At 40.3% G+C, this 16964-nt stretch overlaps 1 protein-coding gene and 1 pseudogene across 1 annotated transcript; one reads left to right on the forward strand and one right to left on the reverse strand.

Moving 5' to 3' along the window:
- On the forward strand, positions 1 to 2714 carry LOC139566830 (ADP/ATP translocase 2). The gene is made up of 4 exons (XM_071388147.1): positions 1 to 325; positions 1168 to 1654; positions 1787 to 1927; positions 2099 to 2714. The coding sequence occupies exons 1-4, from the start codon at positions 215 to 217 to the stop codon at positions 2254 to 2256; spliced, it is 897 nt and encodes a 298-aa protein (XP_071244248.1). The 5' UTR covers positions 1 to 214; the 3' UTR covers positions 2257 to 2714.
- A 1071-nt stretch (positions 2715 to 3785) lies between these two features.
- The window catches only part of LOC139566661 (cilia- and flagella-associated protein 97-like), a 34326-nt pseudogene continuing 21147 nt past the window's right edge, over positions 3786 to 16964 (reverse strand).

Below are 16964 nucleotides of genomic sequence, written 5' to 3' on the forward strand. Positions count from 1 at the left end.
AACCTAGGATATTTATTTAGCCTCGCCAATCTGTTCGACCGTCTGCATATCCATCATCCCCAAATTCTCGCGATATATAGCCCAGATATATTATGCGGGATGGGGGCGCTTCCTCCACTTGGAGGGGCGTTGGGTTTCTTTGAGGGTGTCTTGGTGAGGACTGTCTGGAACATTTAGGGTCTGACCTCTACTCCACGAGGAGGAACTTGAAAACATGTCGGACGCGGTGGTTAGCTTCATTAAGGACTTTTTGGCCGGTGGCATTGCTGCTGCCATCTCCAAGACAGCTGTTGCTCCAATTGAGAGAGTAAAGTTGTTGCTCCAGGTAAGACTAAGTGAGAATAATTGTTTTTCAGTCTCAGTCATAAAGTTACTATATTATTGGTTATCCAATGAGTGCGCAGAAGTCACACTTTTAGAGTAAGATTGTAATAAAATTAGATACATTTCGCAAATGGAATTCCTGCAGACAGACATGCGAAAAGCGCGTTGGAGACGTTTCTTACGCACGTGACTTGTAGCTGTCCAAGGTGCTATAGAGCTTTCTAATTGGATTCGATAGGACTCAGGTTGGCCTAGTTGGCCTTTCGTTCCCCGAATCATATGAAACCGAATCATATGAATTTCAGGTCATTAAAGAAAAAGTACTATTTTGAATAACAAAATGTTAATTTATTTGATGCGTTCTTTATATTTTTAGTGTTGATTTCAAGTACACGTAATGTTATGTTTCGATTAATAGGATTATAATTCATTACGCTAAAATATCGATAATCGTTTGGATAGAAGAGCACCGATATTTGGGTTAGGCCTAGGCTACAGCTAAATTTATCCAGACGCATGCAACCCAATATGCACAGGCTGTGCTCAAGTGGCATGAAGCAATGGCCAGTGTACAACAGCGCTGAGAATAGCTGATTATAACAGAAATTGCAAACATGCATTCGTACAAACCTGTGATTATTATTGAATTAAAGTGAATTAGGAATTTGTCCCAACAACAAACTCAATATTGTTAGGCTCTTGCTATAAGATAAACTTCAGTTGCTAAATACAAAGTAGGCCTAAAGCACAATGAGAAAATCCGATTGACATGCTTTTTTTTTTTGCTTACTGAATTGAGGATAAATTGAACAATTATTTGTCTTCTGTTGTTCTGCTCTCCAGGTCCAACATGCCAGCCAACAAATCACAAAGGAAATGCAGTACAAAGGGATCATGGACTGCGTCAGGAGGATTCCCAAAGAGCAAGGCTTTATCTCCTTCTGGAGAGGCAACCTGGCCAATGTGATCCGTTACTTCCCCACCCAAGCCCTCAACTTTGCTTTCAAGGACAAGTACAAGAAGATCTTCCTTGGAGGAGTGGACCAGAAGACACAGTTCTGGCGTTGGTTCGCCGGTAACCTGGCATCTGGTGGCGCGGCCGGTGCCACCTCTCTTTGCTTCGTTTACCCACTTGACTTCGCCAGAACCAGGCTTGCGGCCGACATCGGAAAAAGCGGAGCCGAGAGAGAGTTCAGCGGTCTTGGCAGCTGTCTCAGCAAAATCTACAAAGCCGACGGTATCAAGGGCCTGTACCAGGGATTCAACGTGTCTGTCCAGGGCATCATCATCTACAGAGCTGCTTACTTCGGAGTCTACGACACAGCCAAGGGTGAGGAGCATGAGCCAAAGTCAAATCATAAATCTAAGTAGCTGTTTGCAATTGGGATGTTGTTAAAAGTTGTGTATTTTACAAAGAAATAGGCGCAGAATCCAAATTATGTTGCTCTACGTCATCTTCTAGGTATGCTGCCCGACCCCAAGAACACGCACATCTTCGTCAGCTGGATGATTGCCCAGAGCGTCACCGCAGTCGCCGGTATTATTTCATACCCCTTTGACACCGTCAGACGTCGTATGATGATGCAGTCAGGACGCAAATCAGGTGAGCCAGCCTACTCGTTGATTCATATCAATGAATAGCCTACTGTAACTGATCCATGGAAATATTGCATTGGTTTTATGCACGCGCCCATTATGCTTGGCAATTGTCATTGAGTTGACTACTAGAGGCCTATATATCGTATTTTAATGATCAATGTGTCAAATTCAATAGCGGATATCATGTACACTGGTACGATCGACTGCTGGAAGAAGATCGCGAAGAACGAGGGAGGCAAAGCCTTCTTCAAGGGGGCCTGGTCCAACGTGATCCGAGGCATGGGCGGTGCCTTCGTCTTGGTGCTCTACGACGAGATCAAGAAGTACACATAAGCATTCACAACTCCCTAAAGAATCCCTTCACCACATGTCTTAATTGTATCATATAATGATAACAGCTTGGGTGAATTATCGGGGTAGATGTGTATTCTATTGAGCCAGCCCAGGAGTTGGTTGCTAGTTATCCTTCTCGCCAGTGTATTTGGTCAAGTGAGCAACGCACCGACTCTGAAACCTGTATATATCTTACCCAAGATGTACACAAAAACACACATCCAAGGCCTACCAGTTGACTGTCAAACTGGTCCAGAAAAGGGATTTTTCAATTGAATTACATGCCTACTGCAAACAGATTGCATCCACTCTTCTCAGTTCTTTCTCTCATAGTAGGCAAAAGGAATGTACTCTTCACAGCAGCCGCTGTCTACCGATGTTCCTGTGTTGTGTCATATCTCACGTGTCCCACAATAAACATTATGTTAAGAAGAATAAAGATGAAAAATACCTACTAAGCCCTCTGCTTTGGTGCATTTCTTTGTCATTCATATTTGTTTTATTGTAATGTATACAATATATAATATACAGTATAACATAAGTCGAAACATTTAGGTAAGGTTTACTAGTTCCAGGCTCTGACTTGGTCTATTATAGGGTTAGAAATATCATCCATCCCATTTCTTTGGGCTGCTATAGAGATCCTTCTATTGGGAGCCAACCTAGATGGGAATCATATAGCCCAGTGTCTCATTAGCTGCCATGCTTCGTAGTCTGTTATGTATGTAACAGATGCAATACAAATCCAATATTACTCTCATTTTCTCAAACATCAGGTTTTACTAGGCTATACATACACATTACTATAAATGTTGGGTGAAGGGGTGACATAGAAAAGACAAAAAATATACAAATGTATTACTTTTCATGTGCTAACCATCATAAACCAATTTATTTGAGCAAGCTTATAGTACTAATTAATTACAACTACTGATTAAGCATTTTCCTTGTTCTTTTCTCTTTTGATGACATATCAATCAAATGTATTTATAAAGCCCTTCTTACATCGGCTGATGTCACAAAGTGCTGTACAGAAACCCAGCCTAAAACCCCAAACGGCAAGTAATGCAGGTGTAGAAGCACGGTGGCTAGGAAAAACTCCCTAGAAAGGCCAGAACCTAGGAAGAAACCTAGAGAGGAACCAGGCTATGAGGGGTGGTCAGTCCTCTTCTGGCTGTGCCGGGTGGAGATTATAACAGAACATGGCCAAGATGTGCTGGGCCAGTCATCCCTGGCAGCTAGCATGTCACTCACTTGTTGGACTTCTGACCATGACACAGCCAATCACTGGCCTATATCCCCTGCCACTGTTGTAGCCATCGTGTGTGCGACATTATGTCATTGTGGGTGATAATTATTCATATCCACAACATGCCAGATTTGCTGTCTGCTTAGTGTGTCTGCATTGGCAGTCTTTGTTGCCATGTGGGTGCCATGCAGCTAACTGGCCTACAAAAGACAGCTGCCACAAGTGGGAAAGTCCTGTGGACATTGTTTGAGCTCCTTTGACCACGGACAGACATGAGTGGTGCGGCAACAAGCAGCTTTATTGGAAAACGTCAAGAAATTTGCACAGGATCACAATGAAAATATATATATGACTAATTCTCCCATGATATTCTAAAAAAGCTTGACTAGAACACAAATATCTCTCATTATTCATCATAATGTAACAACAATTACAGAAAAATTGATGAAAAGTTCCACTTGAACAAATTTCACAAGAGTGCAAATAAAGCATGGCATACTTAGTACTTACTCTATTCACTAAGCATATTGATAGGCACCACCTGCTAAGCTGACAAAATTATATATATATTTTTATTATACCTGAACCATATTAGCTACCGGTCAAACGTTTAAGAACACCTACTCATTCAAGGGTTTTTCTTTATTTTTACTATTTTCTACATTGTAGAATAATAGTGAAGAAATCAAAACAATGAAATTGCATTTCAATTAACAGGTGCGCCTTCTTAAAAGTTCATTTGTGGAATTGCTTTCCTTCTTAATACGGTTGAGCCAATCAGTTCTGTTGTGACAAGATATATAGCCAGGCTATATCTCCCATTACAATAGAAGTACAGTTCACAATACTTTATAGCAGCTAGAGTTGGTCCCGGGAAGCAATAGTGACACAGTTTTATGAGAACGGTTGTATAACGGCAACACAATATCATTCTTACATCATATAGGACTGGTTTCCCTGACCCAAATTAAACCTACTCCTGCACTAAAAAGTATTCTCCAAGGAAAAAAATGTAAGTTGAAAGTTCAATTGAAAGTTCTTCTAGGCTTAGTCTAAATCTGGGAAACAGCCAATCAGTGTCAGATCCCTTTATTTACGAGTATTGTGTGCTAAAACAGAATCACTGGACAAGTGCATGATCAGAGCACAATGGAGATTTAGTTTCGACAAAGTGTGACCACTTTCCGGCTTCGCACCTCTCTGACACAGATCCTTCATTGTGTGGGACACTCCTAACAAACTCAACTTAACCATCTGGGGGAAGAATGTCAAACTGACTTTGGATCAGTGTTTAGGGGCAAGTATTGCCTTATTGGTAAGGTCTTGGAAGGGGTGGGGGAGTTGGGGAATGGTGCTCCTCCCTGAGCACAGCTCTCAGCACCAGGTTGCCCGGGATACTGCCGCACTGGCATGCCTGGGTAGGGGTGGCGGTGATAGCGATGGCAGATGATGCCCTGGCACTGTGGTGGTGGAGATTGGTACTGCCAGGCCTGGGGATTCTTCCTGAAGAAATAACAAGACAACAGGGGTCAATACTACTACTAAATTACATACTATCACTAATACATTAATTACATACTAGTATTACTATACTACACATATGACGTACTACCTTCTCCCAAATTGAACACCCTCAATGTAAAAAGATATGGGCAATGTACATTTGAGTACTACAGTACATCACATTTGACATTTGTGAGCTAAATATAATCCATGGGGGAAAAAACGAACAAAAACAGCTGTGAGCAATTGTTATAATTTTGTACACTTTAAACACGGATAGATCACTCAAAAACGATATTTTAATATTTGTTCATAAAAAAATTGTGCATATCAGCAGCCACTTTCAGTACTGAGCAAAAACAGTGATGATGATGCGTGATACTGAAAATTCAGGCAGCTACACAGACACTATAGAAGCTCCAATCTGTTTGAGAGCATTTTTTTACTCTCTAAATATTTAAATGAGCAAGAAATACATGTCATTGTTGCATTAGTTTGTGAGTGGGAAACACACCCAGAGTACACCAAACATTAGGAATACCTTACTAATATATTGAGTTGCACCCCCCCCTTTTGCCATCAGAACAGCCTCAATTCGTTGGGGCATGGATTCTACAAGGTGTCAAAAGCGTTCCACAGGGATGCTGGCCCATGTTGACGCCAATGCTACCTTCAGTTGTGTCAAGTTGGCTGGATGTCCTTTGGGTGGTGGACCATTGATACACACGGGAAACTGTTGAGCATGAAACACCCAGCAGTGTTGCAGTTCTTGACACAAACCGATGCGCCTGGCACCTACTACCATACCCTGTTCAAAGGCACTTAAATAGTTTGTCTTGCCCATTCACCCTCTGAATGGCACACATACACAATCCATGTCTCAATTGTCTCATGGCTTAAAAGTAATTCTTTAACCTGTCTCTTCCCCTTCATTTACACTGATTGAAGTGGATTTTTACAAGTGACATAAAAAAAGTAACCTTTATTTAACTAGGCAAGTCAGTTAAGAACAAATTCTTATTTACAATGACGGCCTAACCCGGCCAAACCTGGACGACGCTGGGCCAATTGTGCGCCACCCTATGGGACTCCCAATCACGGCCGGATGTGATACAGCCTGGATTTGAACCAGGGACTGTAGGGACGCCTCTTGCACTGAGATGCAGCACCACTTGGGAGCCCAAAATAAGGGATCATAGCTTCCACATGGATTCACATGGTCAGTCTGTCATGGAAAGAGCAGGTGTTCTGTTTTGTAAACTCAGTGTATACTATCATCCAAAGTTGGCATGTTGAATAATTTTGCCATATTAAACTATTTTACAATGTGCAAATATGGACACTTTGTGTTACTACCTCACACAAGCTTGCATTTTCATCTCACATCATTTGGGGGAAAAAATGTTTATTTTTTTTTACTCAGATTGGTGATGTTAATATAAAACTATATAGTCATCAAGATCAAGACACTAAATCGATTGCTTTAAACAGATTCATATCTTTGGTTTGGTACCGTAGGACTTATGAGTTGTGAAATTTAAACTCAAGTGGCAAGGGAAAATCGGGGTGCTCTCTTTATAAAAGCCTCTGTTCACAGCAAATTGTCCCTTTTCCATTGATTTCCATGCAATATTGACGCACTATTGATTACAGTAGAACAAGCTAATCAAGTTCAGTCTGGAGTGACTGCTTGGTAAATGTTGACACGTGCGTAGGGCTGTTACGGTGACCACATTACCGCCACTCCAGCAGTCACCAGTCATAAAGGTGACTGCGTGAACGTTTAGTTACGGTAATTAGGCTTCTCCAAGCCCGATGCTGCTGATGGTCTTTAGTAGCCTACCAAATTTGCTAATTGCCTGGTACTCAGCACTCTATTGTCCCTCTAATTACACTGACATCAATGGAAATGTGATCGAAAATCGAATCAAACACTTCATGAGTCCATGATCTCATGTTGCACAACATTTATATATATATATATATATATATATATATATATATATATATATATATATATGTGGAGTCAAGCGCAGGAGAGAGCAAATTGCAAGAAAGGGCATTTTATTTACAAGTTCAAAGAACGGGAACAGGACCACAACAGTAGCCACAAAACGACAGGAACGCAGTCCAGGAAAAAAAAACGCAACCCAAACAAATGACAGCTACACAAACAATCCCGCACAAACCCAAGAGGGTAGGGCGAGATCAAATATCCCAATAATAACCTCAACTAGAACCAGGTGAGCAACAAGACAGACAAAACCAAACGAAAAAGAAAAGGGATCGGTGGCAGCTAGTAGACCGGCGACGACGACCGCCGAGCGCCGCCCGAACAGGGAGAGGAGCCACCTTCGGTGGAAGTCGTGACAACAGGAGTATATTCTACCTGGCTGGCATGAAAATGAATCACAGGAAAAGCGTCCTCCATTCGCTACTTAAATGCATAGATTACGTATTTTTTTCTCCTGCCCGTTTTGAGATGAGTGCATGATAATGTTCCATTCTATATCAAAACAAAATATTATTTAGTATATGTAGAGACAAGATTAAATCTGTCTGTTGGGTGACAATATTATCCTATCACTTGTGAATGATATATTATAACTTGTGAATGATGCCCAGAAAGAAACAATGCATAACTTTTTTTTGCTACTTTTTCAAATCATAATCGCAAACCTCATGTAGCCTAGCCCATAGGGCTATATGTTTTGATACGTTTTGTATCACAACTAAAGTGGCCAAATAACTTTTTAAAATGTATGCACAATAATCTGCTTCACAACGGGCGTAGAGCCTAACTGGCATACATACGCAGCATGTGAGTTTGAAGTTTGGGGAAGATCATTTTCTCCATAAAAATGCACCTTTATAATAAAAGCAGTACACGCATAATAGCATTTGCGGTCACTTTTGATAATGGTGTTTTCCCGCTAATGGAACGTTCACGCTTATAGCCTACTGTTGTGCGCATTGCTGCACTTATAATGTGAAGAAATAGCCTAATAGCTTATCAACTTTTTAAGCTACGTAAATGTTCTGATCAGTTGCATCAGCCTCATTGCGTAAAACAGTTTTTGAGATGCTAGTGGTTGTATTAATTTGGAATCTATCACATCCCACAACAGTCCCGGACTATGTTTGGAATATCTATATCTCACACAGAATAGGTCAACTTTTGTACTATTGGGGATAGTAGATTGATATAGGCTAGTGTCTTTGCTGTCCGTTAAGCCTAATCACCTTGTTGGCTGGCAAAAAGTAAATGTGGACAGTTCTTCCAATATCTTCAATATGCGCCTCGGAATTAGATAAAGACGCGCGCATTTGCGTCCCTGATGTGTCTGTTTTCACTTGTAGTCTGTAAGAAAGACCCGATCACGTGACAGAGAGCCATGTGAGTGAGAGGTGCTTCGAAGCAAGCAGCATGCAGGGAGAAGGGAATTATAATTATAACGGCCACTGGCCGCAAATGGCATGGATTCTTTTAGGGGGCATTACAGCCACACAAAGGGGATGCCGTTGGGAAATTCGAGGCATTATCAAGTGCTTGTCAAATTGTGAATGAGAGAGAGACTGATGAAGGCTGCACAAAAAAACTAAGCAGAGTTCATGCCTTTCATGCATCTTTTTTCAAATCATCATTAGAGTCGCATCATGCAGCCTTAGAATGCATTAAAAATCAAAACATATCATAACTAAAGTTACATTAATAACTCTAAATTAAGCATATAGGAGTACCTGTTTCTTTGTTAACCGCTCACCACAGAATAGCCACATGTGCACACTCCCTCAAATCGTTTGGAGAAAATATCCTTTCTATTTTATTCAATTGCATTCTTCATACTATAAAATAATGCCATGGAATTCTAAGAAAATCTCATCTGCTAAATGAACTAGTGTAGCCCACAGCCATATGGCATAGCCAGATCAGTACCTAACATAAGGACAACTCGCAGTATGCTATTCTGTTCTTCTGAAACAGACTACATTTTCACCATATCATGTTTCTTTAGACCTGTCTAAAATAAATAATGAATTTATTGTGAAGGTTTAGGCTATACTACATGGATTTATTAGACTTTTTAAAATGTAGATGTTCCAAAGGTCTGCATCAGTGAATTGTAAAGCCAGAAGATGCGGAAACCAGAAGATGCTAAATGTGTTTATGTTAATCAACGGTCAATTACCGTGAGACTGGCAGTTATTTGCTTGACAATCACCGGCTGACGACATTTTGTGATGGCCACAGCCCTATGTATGTGTAGTTACTAATTTACCAAAATACAAGTAATCTGAACACAAGTGTGACACGTGTGTATACAGTAGGGAGTCATTTTTATGTTTTGGTCTTCAAAATATCACAACTTATTTTAGCATATTGATTATGAATTTGGACATGTAAAACCAGTGTTATACACTCGGCTACAGTATATATAAATAATACATGACAACAGGAAGCAGCAACAGTATCATTTTAAACTTATGTTTTAGGAAGATAAATATAAATGTAAACACAATTTTTCAACATGATTCTGCTTCATCATGTAAAAAAATCGTGAAAATAAGTTTGTCCTGGCTACAGTGGAAGTGCTCAGTGCCTATGATCTCGAAAACATTACATGCTAAAAAAAAAAGATTATTAACAGTGGTCTAATGGAAAAAATAACAAAAGACGTTTTGCGTGAAGTGATCCTTTAAAAGAACAAAAATAAAAGATGCAAATTCAGTCTCTCTTAAGGAATGACAGAAATAAGTATGGTCTTAGGGCTATTGAGAGGTATTGAGCATCAGTTCTTCAGAGAGGTTACCTGGTGACGTTCTGCTGGAGGTCCGTTCCATATTGGAGGGCGATCTGTCTATGGCAGAGATCGCGGTGGCGATGCCCAGGTATCCGGCCTGGCACTGGTAGTCTGCCAGCTGCTCTGCCCTCTTCCTGCCCCGGGTGGGCCTCACTGACTCTAGCCTCCGCAGGAAAGCCTGGTGAGAAAGGGTGATAACAATTTCTGTGAAGGGTACCTGTATAAATGTCTTTCTAAGACAGAGAAGAATGGGAGAAACTCCCAAAATACAGGTGTCCCAAGCTTGTAGCTTCATACCCAAGAAGTCAAGGCTGTAATCGCTGCCAAAGGTGCTTTAACAAAGTACTGACTAAAGGGTCTGAATACTTATGTAAATATTATATATATATTTCCTTTGTCATTTTGGAGTATTATGTGTAGATTGATGAGGACTTCGAATTTTTTTAATACATTTTAGAATAAGGCTGTAACGTAACAAAATGTTGAAATAGTCAAGGTGTCCAAAAATGGATATAGCAACTGTTGATTGCCCCTTTAAAGGGCAGACTCAGCGAAATTATGTTGCCACGAGCAGCACTGCAGATATTAAGATGAGCCAGGGCACCAAAACAGCGGAGAAGTTGATCCTCGCGCTTCAGCGCTCTTAGTTGATGCGGAAATTGATCCACTATGCTGTTTACTTTCTGCATCTACGTCATATCGTTGACTCTACCTTTAACACATGATTTACAAAAGATGACGGTATCTCGATTTGTGACAGCCGCAAAGTATGTGCTGGTAGTTGGATAAAAACACAACATATATACATTAACTGTGAACACTGTATGTCTACTGCACAGCTTTTGTATGTGTGTGAGTGAGTGAGAGAGTCAGTGAGTGAGTGAGTAAGAGAAAGAGAGAGAGTACTATTCAACTTATGTTGCGCAGTAGTTCATTCAGATGGATTTGGTTAAATCCAGTAAATAAAGATGAGCAAGCAGATGAGGTTCTATGATGTCATAGATCCCACATCGACCCCACACCCCTTTTCCATTCCTTGTTATATTACACGAGAGCAACGCTTTGCTCCTCTCCCTAATGTAACTGGTTGGTTGGCCCTTAGCCATGACCTTACCCTTATTGGAAGAGCATGGCATGCGTTTACAGTAACTCTTCCTTACACACAGTCCACACTAATTAAAACTACTTGACCCCTCCGATCATGTTCAATAGCTAGGTCTCTTGCAAATAGATTTTATTTCAATGAGAAACTGGATAAATAAAAGTGAAAATTAAACTAAAGTATTAGCCGAATACATTACCAAAACACAAAGAAATTGGTCATTATGGCAAGATCATGTGGCATTTTTATATACATTTCAACTATCTAATATGACTTCTCATACACTGTGAGTAGACATTTCATGTAGAAACAGAAATGTTTCCAAGGCCATACCACCAGAGACCTTAATGAAACCGGGAGAGAGGATAGTGAGCCCTGAAATTCAGAGGTAAAAACGTGGCCCACCAATACAATCTCTCAGACAGTGTGTATAACAATATCATAAAACAGGCATAGAGCCAGGTAAGGACAAGGTATTCATATTTCTCTCAGGTCACACTTTGGATAGTCTCAAATTATAATCTACAGATGGTCAAACTATCTTTTTGATATGCAAGAGTGTGAGAGGGAGGGAACTCCTCAAGAGGGGGAGGCGAGTAAGAGAGCGAGAGCAAGAGAGAGAGAGAGTGAAAGAGAGCACTGCAAGACAGCTATAGTACTGTACAGTCTGTCCCAGCCAACACACTGACTGCTCATTGCACAATAACAATGGGAGTTTTGAAGATAAAAGGGTGACTTTTTGACATATCACTGCAAACAATGAGCATTTGGGGATCAATTCCCAATTTCTTTTTACAAATTAATACAAAATTAAAGCTGAAATGTCTTGAGTCATTAAGTATTCAATCCCTTTGTTATGGCAAGCCTAAATAAGATCAGGAGTCACATAATAAGTTGCATGGTCTCACTGTGTGTGCAATTATAGTGTAATGACTACATAATCTCTGTACCCCACACATGCAATTATCTGAAAAGTCCCTCAGTCGGGTAGTGAATTTCAAAAACAGATTCAACCACAAAGACCAGGGTGGATTTTCAATGCCTCGCAAAGGGCACTTATTGGTAGACGGGTGGAAAAAAATATATACACTACCGCTCAAAAGTTTGGGGTCACTTAGAAATGTCCTTGTTTTTGAAAGAAAATCTAATTTTTTGTCCATTAAAATAACATAAAATTGATCATAAATACAGTGTAGACATTGTTAATGTTGTAAATGACTATTGTAGCTGGAAACAGCAGATTTTTTATGGAATATCTATATAGGTGTACAGAGGCCCATTATCAGCAACCAATGGCAAGTTGTGTTAGCTAATCCAAGTTAATCATTTTAAAAGGCTAATTGGTCATTAGAAAACCCTTTTGCAATTATGTTAGCACAGCTGAAAACTTTTTCTGATTAAAGAAGCAATAAAATTGGCCTTCTTTAGACTAGTTGAGTATCTGGAGCATCAGCATTTGTGGGTTCGATTACAGGCTTAAAATGGCCCGAAACAAAGTCCTTTCTTCTGAAACTTGGCAGTCTATTCTTGTTCTGAGAAATTAAGGCTATTCCATGTGAGAAATTGACAAGAAACTGAAGATCTGGTACAACGCTGTGTACTACTCCCTTCACAGAACAGCTCAAACTGGCTCTAACCAGAAAAGAAAGAGGAGTGGGAGGCACAAGTGAGGTAGAGGACAAGTACATTAGTGTCTAGTTTGAAAAACATACGCCTCACAAGTCCTCAACTGGCAGCTTCATTAAATAGTACCCGCAAAACACCAGTCTCAATGTCAACAGTGAAGAGGCGACTCCGGGATGCTGGCCTTCTAGGCGAGTTCCTTTGTCCAGTGTCTGTGTTCTTTTGCCCATCTTAAATCATATGGCTTTTTCTTTGCAACTCTGCCTAGAATGCCAGCATCCCGGAGTCACCTCTTCACTGTTGACGTTAAGACTGTTCCTTGGTGTCCACATCACCAACAAACTATTATGGTCCAAACACACCAAGACAGTCATGAAGAGGGCACGACAACACCGTTTCCCCCTCAGGAGACTGAAAAGATTTGGCATGGGTCCCCAGATCCTCAAAGAATTCTACAGTTGCCTCATCGAGAGCATCCTGAGCAGTTGCATCACCACCTGGTATGTCAACTGCTCAGCATCCGACCGTAAGGTGCAACAGAGGGTAGTGCGTACGACCCAGTACATCACTGGGGCCAAGCTTCCTGCCATCCAGGACCTATATCGTAGGCGGTGTCAGAGGAAGGCCCAACAAATTGTCAAAAACTACATTCACCCAAGTCATAGACTGTTCTCTACGCTATCGCACGGCAAGCAGTACCAGAGTACCAAGTCTAAGTCCAAAAGGCTCCTTAACAGCTTCTACCCCCAAGCCATAAGACTGCTGAACAATTAATCAAATGGCCACCTGGAAAATTTACATTGACCCCCTGCTACTACTCGCTATTTATTATCTATGCATTTTATTACATTTATCCCTACCTACATGTACAAATTACCTCGTCTAATCTGTACTCCCGCACATTGACTCGGTACCGGTACCCCCTGTATATAGTCTCAATATTGTTATTTTATTGTGCTACTTTTTACATTTTTTTTTACTTTAGTTTATTTAGTAAACATTTTCTTAACTCTATTTCTTGAACTGCATTGTTGGTTAAGGGCTTGCAAGTAAGCATTTCACGGTAAGGTCTACACCTGCTGTATTCAGCGCATGTGACAAATACAATTTGATTTGAATATCCTTTTGAGCATTAATTGAGCATTAATTACACTTTGGATGGTGTATCAATATACCCAGTTACTACAAAGATACAGGCGTCCTTCCTAACTCTGTTGCCGGTGAGGAAGGACAGCATTGAGGAAGGAAATCAGGCCAATGATGACTTTAAAACAGTTGGAGTTGAATGGCTGTGACAGGAGAAAACTGTGGATGGATCAACAACATTGTAGTTACTCCAAAAATACAAATTGACAGAGGAGAAAGAAAGAAGCCTGCAAAGAATAAAAAAAACTTCAAAACATGTTTGCAACAAGGCACTAAAGTAATACTGCAAAACAATTGTCAAAGTGATTTAACATTTTGCCCAAATACCAGGGTGCTATGTTTGGGGCAAATCCAATAAAAAAAATGTTTAAATTTAACCTTTATTTAACTAGGCAAGTCAGTTAAATTCTGATTTACTATGATGGCCTACCGGGGAACAGTGGGTTAACTGCCTTGTTCAGGGGCAGAGCGACCGATTTTTACCTTGTCAGCTCAGGGATTCGATCTAGCAACCTTTCAGTTACTGGCCCAACACTCTAACCACTAGGCTACCTGCCACCCCACACCAATACAACACATTACTGAATACCACTCTCCATATTTTTAAGCATAGTGGTGGCTCCATCATGTTATGGGTATGCTTATAAACCTTAAGGACTGGGGAGTAGAGTGAAGCAAAGGCAAAATCCTAAAGGAAAACCTAGTTCAATCTGCTTTTCTCCAGACACTGGGAGATAAATTCACCTTTCAGAAGGACAATAACCTAAAACAGAAGGCCAAATATACACTGGAGTTGCTTACCAAGAAGTTAGTGTACAGGTCCATAAGTATTAGGACAGTGACACAATTTGTGTAATTTTGGCTCTGTACGCCACCACAATGGATTTGAAAGGAAACAATCAAGATGTGCTTTAAGTGTAGACTTTCATCTTTAAATTTAAGGGTTTTGTCAAAATGTATGTACGAACCGTGTAGGAATTACAACCATTTTTATACATAGCCCCCCAATTTTAGGGGCTCAAAACTTATTATCTATGCATAGCCACTTTGAAAACCCTATCTGCATGTACATAATTATCTCAAATACCTCGACACATTGACTCTGTACCGGTACCCCCTGTAGCCCCGCTATTGTTATTTACTGCTGGTCTTTCATTATTTGTTTTTCTTATCTCTTACATTTTTTTACTTATTATTTTTTAGGTATTTTCTTAAAACTGCATCGTTGGTTAAGGGCTTGTAAGTAAGGATTTCACTGTAAGTTCTACACCTGCTGTATTCGGCGGATGTGACAAATACAATTTAATTTGATTTAATCATAAATTAAATTGTGAGTTTTAATACTTGGTTGCAAATCCTTTGCAGTCAATGACTGCCTGAATTCTGGAAGACATAGACATCACCAGATGCTGGGTTTTTCCCCTGGTGATGCTCTGTCAGGCCTTTATTGCAGCTGTCTTCAGTTCCTGCTTGTTATTGCAGCGTTTTGCCTTCAGTAAGTGAAATGCATGCTCAACTGGATTCAGGTCAGGTGATTGACTTGGCCATTCCACTTCTTTGACTTAGAAAAGTATTGGGTTGTTTTCGCAGTATGCTTCGGGTCATTGTCCATCTGCACTGTGAAGCACCGTCCAATGAGTTATGAAGCATTTGGTTGAATCTGAGCAGACAATATAGCTCTAAATATTTCAGGAATTCAGCCTGCTGCTTTTATCAGCAGTCACATCATCAATTAATACTAGGTAACCAGTTCCATTGGCAGCCATACATGCCCATGCCATAACAGTACCTCCACCAAGTTTCACAGATGAGGTGGTATGCTTCGGATCATGAGCAGTTCCTTCCTTCCTTCCCATCATTCTGGTACAAGTTGATCTTTGTCTAATTTTTTATTTAACATTAATTTTATCTTTATTTAACTAGGCAAGTCAGTTAAGAACAAATTCTTATTTACAATGACGGCCTACCGGGGAACAGTGGGTTAACTGCCTTGTTCAGGGGCAGAACAACATTTTTACCTTGTCAGCTCAGGGATTCAATCCAGCAACCTTTCAGTTACTGGCCCAACGCTCTAACCACTAAGCTACCTGCCGCCTCATCTGTCCATAGGATGTTGTTCCAGAACTGTGTTAGGGTTAGTTTCTTTCGTATCATCATTGGCTCATTGGTGAAATTAGCATTATGACAATATATTTAATTAAATCATTCAAAAACCTTTATTAATGGAAGTGCAGACAGAAGTTGACAATCAGGAACATAGCACGCATGTTTCCGAGTAAGTTCTGCATCAAACAAAAGGTCTCAAGTTGTTTTATTAAACCGAAGTCCCGCCTTAGTGATGTCACTGACTACATCATTACCTTTTTACTCCTGAGACCAAAACCCTGCATCCACAGCTATACAAACATAGAGTTTCAGTGTTAATCTAAAAGCTAGGCAATAAATGTCCCCTCCCCAAAGTAGATTTATTGTAGAATATCTGAGTACTCTCTTATCTCCCACACTCCCCTGCAGAGTTGTCTCAGTCACACATTATAAGAGGGACCTTTTTATAAGAAAGAGAACTAAAAAACTATTGTGGAATACTAAACCTCTACAATGAATATATATATTGTTAATCTGTAGTCTAGTACCCTATAAATGTAAGGAGGGAGTCTTATAACCCCTCCCCTTCTATTAATATAACATAAGCCTAATCAATTATTCTAATACATCAAACATCTGTACAGCCCCAAATCATGACCGCTAGGTGAATCCTGACAACTGTACAGGCTTTTTTAAGATGTTTTTTGGCAAACTCTGATCTGGTCTTCCTCTTTTTGAGGCTTACCAATGGTTGTTGTATTTACTCTGGTGAAGTCTTCTCTTGATTGTTGCCTTAAACACAAATACGCCTACCTCCTGGAGGGTGTTCTTGATCTGGCCAACTGTTGTGATGGGTTTTTTTCTTCACCAGGGAAATAATTATTCTGTCATCCACCACAGTTGTTTTTCTGTGATCTTCCGGACCTTTTGGTGTTCCTGAGCTCACCAGTGCGTTCTTTCTTTTTAAGAATGTACCAAATAGTTTATTTGGCCACACCTAATGTTTTTGCTATCTTTCTGATGGGTTTGTTTAGATTATTCAGCCTAATGATGGCTTGCTTCACTGGCAGTGACAGTTCTTTGGACTTCAAATTGAGGGTTAACAGCCACAGATTCCAAAGGCAAATGCCACACTTGAAATCATCTCTACACCTTTTATCTGCTTACTTGTACATTAACTAATGAGGGAATAACACAC

Source organism: Salvelinus alpinus, chromosome 39 (assembly GCF_045679555.1).
Source record: "Salvelinus alpinus chromosome 39, SLU_Salpinus.1, whole genome shotgun sequence".
NCBI classification, from domain to species: Eukaryota; Metazoa; Chordata; class Actinopteri; order Salmoniformes; family Salmonidae; genus Salvelinus; species Salvelinus alpinus.